This window comes from Octopus bimaculoides, chromosome 10, assembly GCF_046866305.1.
Source record: "Octopus bimaculoides isolate indiv1 chromosome 10, ASM4686630v1, whole genome shotgun sequence".
Lineage (NCBI taxonomy): Eukaryota > Metazoa > Mollusca > Cephalopoda > Octopoda > Octopodidae > Octopus > Octopus bimaculoides.
Window position 1 is genome coordinate 90,691,337 of NC_142937.1, and position 6,000 is coordinate 90,697,336.

The 6,000-nt window shown below is 34.4% G+C and overlaps 1 protein-coding gene across 1 annotated transcript in view; it reads left to right on the forward strand.

The window, feature by feature from the left end:
* Nucleotides 1-2,489: 2,489 nt before the first annotated feature.
* The window catches only part of LOC149133805 (neurotrypsin-like), an 18,681-nt gene continuing 15,170 nt past the window's right edge, over nt 2,490-6,000 (forward strand). The window contains exon 1 of the mRNA XM_089358997.1: nt 2,490-2,654. Coding sequence (XP_089215123.1) covers nt 2,570-2,654 — 85 coding nt within the window. The 5' untranslated portion in view covers nt 2,490-2,569. The remainder of the gene's footprint in view (nt 2,655-6,000) is intronic.

The window sequence follows — 6,000 nt, forward strand, 5'->3', positions numbered from 1 at the left end:
ATCATTTAAATCTACACAAGTATCTAAACTTTACATTCAACTATATGTCTCCTTTCATATGTCTTTCCTTCTTCTCATTGTTTCCCTCTTCTCCCATTGTTTTTTCCTTTCTTCATTTCTTGTACAAACTTCCGTGTCACGCTCTCCTCGCACCGCACCTATTTTAAATATTCACATTTATACACTTGCCTATACAAGTTTAATTTTCTTAAACAACAATTCCCTTCAGCTATTAACATCAGTTTACTTTCAGACACACATACAAACTCATACACTCACACCTACATGTTTGGAAACAGATATTCACTTCGATGTAAATACGATCATACACACATGTAAAATGTCTCCCCTTTTCTAGTACTAAACGTTCAGCCTCACATACTGAGCGAACGAAGACTAATCCCATTTTCTGGCATTGGAACCTTTATCTTATTTTCTTACCCTTTTACTTCCAGTTTTAAATGAAAATAGCTTAACACTTAAACTAAGTGTTAAACACATTTTCTACATTGTTTACATTATTTACATTTGACGGATATTTGTCATCATTTTGTTTGTTGTTAACACAGCATTTCGGCTGAAATACCTTCCAGCCTTCATCAGGTGTCTTGGTGAGATTTCGAATCTGGGTTCTCATTCCTAAGGTATTTTTCAATGTTGTTATTATTATTATTATTATTATTATTATTATTATTATTATTATTATTATTATTATTATTATTATTCAAGTCACTGCCTGGAATCGAACTCGGAATCTTAACCACTACGCCATATGTCCTTGCGCATATAGCGTAGTGGTTAAAAGCGCGGGCTATTAACCCCAAGATTCCGAGTTCGATTCCAGGCAGTGACCTGAATAATAATAATAATAATAATAATAATAATAATAATAACAACATTGAAAAATACCTTAGGAATGAGAACCCAGGTTCGAAATTTCTCCAAGGCACCTGATGAAGGCTGGAGGGTATATCAGCTGAAACGTTGTGTTAACAACAAACAAGATGAGGACAAATATCCGTCAAATGTAAATAATGTAAATAATGTACATAATTCCTTATCTCTTAAATATAGAACTGTATTATTTTCTACTATAGGTAGAAGGTCAGAAATTTTGGGGGAAAGGGTTAGTTGATTACGTCGAGACACAATTGGTACTTATTTTATCGACCCTAAAATGATAAAAAGTGAAGTTCACCTTGGTGGAATTGAACTCAGAACGTAAAACCAAGAGAAGTACTGCTAAGCATTTTGTGCAGTGGGCTAACGATTCTGCCAACTATCGATTTTTCGTAAACCAGTCTTTATTGAAGAAATTATACAAGTGCAATATATTTATTCCACGTAAGACCGAGAGCCATTAAATGGAAAAATTACAACAGGTAACTCCCACCTTTGAAAATAAAGAATATACTTATTAGCCCTTTAACTGTTGTGTTCTGTATCACGTAATGTTTAACTATTGTATAACGTACATCCATATATATTAAGCCCCTATATATTACAATATTTATAGCTTATAATGATTATGTTTTCTGATAAAAACCGGTTTTCTTAATTGTTTCTTTCTTTTCTCAAATACCTAAAGTAACAATTCGATAAAATGCATATCAGATCGATAAATAAGTTCCAGACTCTCTCTCTCTCTCTCTCTCTCTCTCTCTCTCTCTATATATATATATATATATATATATATATATATAGTAAAAACGAAGAACAAACACAAAAAAAAAACAACAACGCGAAGACGTTGTAAAGTATTAGCAGACGCCCTGCGAAGGAAAGAAAGGTTGTTTTACGTTTCGAGCAAAGCTCTTCTTCAGTTGACTTTGCCTCATTCATATTTTCAGCAATCTAATACTAAAATCAGCCATTTTTGCTAGGAGCTACAATACTTGCACGTTTCATAGGGGTGATATCCATCATGAATTTAAAGACTAATAATGAACGCACGCAGGAACAACAACACAGAACAAGCTCTAATGTAGCACCGAAGGAAATGCTAGAGCGAAGCCACAACTGATGAGATGCCACATGTCGTCACCACACTATTCTGAAAGGAAAATCAACAAAAACTTCAATAGTTCAGTCACAGATTACGACATATGAAAAAGTCACGAAATTTGATCCTGTCCGCAAAAATTTGCACACTATTGTCAGTCTGTCTGCCAGCCAGCCTGTCTGTCTATCCGAGTAAGTAAGTATAAACCCCTATAATACACAAAACAGTGACATGAAAGCGTAGTTTCATATTTTTGGTTATAACCTGTATGCAAATAACTGTTTGCTATTGTTTATAGAAGTTGGTTTTGTTATCTGAGATTTTCAAAACATCAGAACGCTGTGAGTTCACACCTGTTTTGTCATTTTTCCTTTGTGGACACAAGAAAAATATTCGTCATATGTAATATTTGTATTTTGCCGGACATACTTTTCTTTAAATATACATTTCTGAAGGCTAAGGTGTGGTGGTAAGTGGTTTGAGAATAAATATAAAGAATATTTCAGGACAATCCCGCGAAAACACACAGTTTGCCAAAATCTTTTGTACGCAAGGTCACGAATTAAAATGGCTGCAGCTTGCGGTTATTTGCAATTATTCGCTTATCTTTTGATTTTTATGTCGTGCTATGGTATGCCGAAAGTAAGCAGTAGTAAGTACAAGCATTTTTACTTTTGTTCTTCTCTTTCCTACTGTCGTCTGACTCCTTTGAGTTCGTTAGGAATACACACACATACACACATATCTATGGAGACACACATATGTAGACATGCAGATACATAAAATAATAATAATAATAATAATAATAATAATAATAATAATAATAATAATAATAATAATAATAATAATAATGACCGCAGTCAAGATGACTGAACAAGTAAAAAATAAATGAATTATATACATGTATGTATTTCGATGTTATGATTCATTAGCGATATTACTAATATTTTATTGTACTTCTATATCATAAGATTTGTACTGATTGAACAGGCATATGCTACAGTGGTTAAGAGCGCGGGCTACCAACCCCAAGTTTCCGAGTTCGATTCCAAGCAGTGACTTGAATAATAATAATAATAATAATAATAATAATAATAATAATAATAATAATAATAATAAGATTGAAAAATACCATAGGAATGAGAACCCAGGTTCGAAGTTTCACCAAGACACCTGATGAAGGCTGGAGGGTATATCAGCCGAAACGTTGTTAACAACAAACAAGATGAGGACAAATATCCGTGAAATGTAAATAATGTAAATGATGTATATGTATATATGTATGTATATAAGTATCTTTCTATCTATATACACACATACATGAATATATACACGCATGAATGCATAAATACACACATGCATATACATATGTATGTATACATGTAGATTCAAGTTAATAATTGTGTTAGAGAGGCGGAGAGAATAGCTTGCTATATCGCGTCTCTCTCTCTCTCTCTCTCTCTCTCTCTTTCTTTTTCTCTCTCTCTTTCTCTTTCTCTCTCTCTCTTTCTCTCTCTCTCTCTGGAAGAAGTCTGTTATGTTCGGACCTGGAGAGAGATGTGCTCATATATATTATCCTCTCTACTCTAAGCACAAAGTCTGAAATTTTGGAGTGGGCGGACGGGTCTAGTCGATTACATCGTCCTTAGTGCGCAGCCAGTACTTATTATTTCATCAATGAAAAGTAAAGTTAACTTAGGCAGAATTTGAACTCAGAACGTAAATACACCTGAACCGTTACTGAGCATTTTGTGCGGCCTGCTAACGAGTCTGCCAGCTTGCCTCTTTATGCCACATATAAATATTATATACACATATATACACACATACGTACACACACTTACACACACACGCACACACACACACACACATATATACATGCATAGTGTTATGACATCCTGTGTAAGTCCGTATTACACAGATAAATAGTTGGCTGTGGTTACCTAAAAATAACGTATCGCAGAAACATATGTTAACCCAGAACGCACTCCGTACGACTCGAACGCAGGTACGGTACTCAGTATTCACTGTTCAACTACCGACTGTTAAACCGGAACAGGCCGAACTAACACGGTTAACCAACACGGTTCTACCTGACAGTTCACCGAATTCTTATTTATTGTAATCGCTTCGTCCACCTTCAGTCAAGTGGGCGGAGAGTGTTCAGGATTTCCCCATAACATATACATATAATATATAGACACACACACACACACACACACATATTTATATGTATGTGTGTGTGTGTGTATAGATGTAGGTATGTACATATATGTTTGGATATATGCATATATTTATATATTATTTATATTATATATATGTGTGTATATATATACACACACACACACATGTACATAAACACACACACACACACACACACACACACACACACACCTCACACGCATATATATATATACATAAATATATACACACACATCTATCTATCTATCTATCTATCTATCTATCTATCTATAGATATAGTGCGTAAAAATATACTTGTATGCAAATATATGTATATATATTTGTATACAAATATATACACATACATATACATATACATATATCTATATATATTTATATACACACACACATATATATACATATGTATGCATGCGAAAAGTGGGTGTTTACGTGCACGCACATGCATGCATGCGTGCGTGCGTGCGCATGTGTGTGTGTGTGTGAATGTGTGTGTATGTGTGTGTATGTGTGTAAGGATAATAAAAGAAGCGAAAACAAAAGATATCAGAGAAAAAGTAGCTGCAATAAGCGTCGTAGAGTCGAACAAATAGGCAATATGTTTAATAGAAATATTGTATTTGAACATGAATGGCGAGGTGTTGACGGCTATAGAGATGGATTTATGGTTCGAGATGAATGAAACGAACGAAAACTATTCAAAGCTTCCGAAATTACATGATTGATTTTTCCTTTCGTAAATTATATAGTTCGATAATGAATGATAAAGTATTATAGTCCTGAATAGTATGTATATCTGTATGTGTGTATGAATACATGTATAAATGTAAGAATGTATACATGTATGTATGTAAGAATGTATGAATGGATGCAATAATGTAAGCATGGGTGGATAAATTGATGGACGGACGCATGCATATGTGCTCCCATAAATTGACAAATGGATATATGTATCCACGTGTGAGCGTTTGTATATATGTGTGTGTGTGTGTGAACATTTGTATGTATTCATGAATTCATATACACACATATATACATCCATACATAAAAGCATACCAATATGTATATTATATCTTCATATGTAAATGCATGTACACCCACATATAACCTTTAATAGTACATATAGTAATAGTATGTGAGGATATATGTATACATATCTCTCTCTCTCTCTCTCTCTCTCTCTCTCTCTCTCTCTCTCTATATATATATATATATATATATATATATATATATGTGCGTGTATATAAATACTCATTTACATATTGTGACATTGCTATATACGAGGAGTGCCCAACCTAGCAACTTCTTTTACAGAACTTAGAAAACCGAAGGGCCGTTGCAACAAGTATGTGAATTTAAATGAGGAATATGTTGAATAAAATCATAATTAACTGATCCCCCTGTATTTTCTTTTACCCAAAGCCGGGAACTTCTCAGCATACCCTCGCGAAATAGTCAGGACTCATTCAAGAGATTTATACAAGTAAAAGAGATTTACTCAAGTTGCTTAGCAGTGAGATAGAAATCGTGATCTCATGATTACAAAGCAAACTTCTCATCCACTCGATATATACGTACACCAAAGCGGCGAGCTGGCAGAAACGTTAGCACACCGGGCGAAATGCTTAGTAGTGTTTCGTCTGCCGCTACGTTCTGAGTTCAAATTCCGCCAAGGTCGACTTTGCCTTTCATCCTTTCGGGGTCGATAAATTAAGTACCAGTTACGCACTAGGGTTGATGCAATCGACTTAATCCCTTTGTCTGTCCTTGTTCGTCCCCTCTATGTTTAGCCCCTTGTG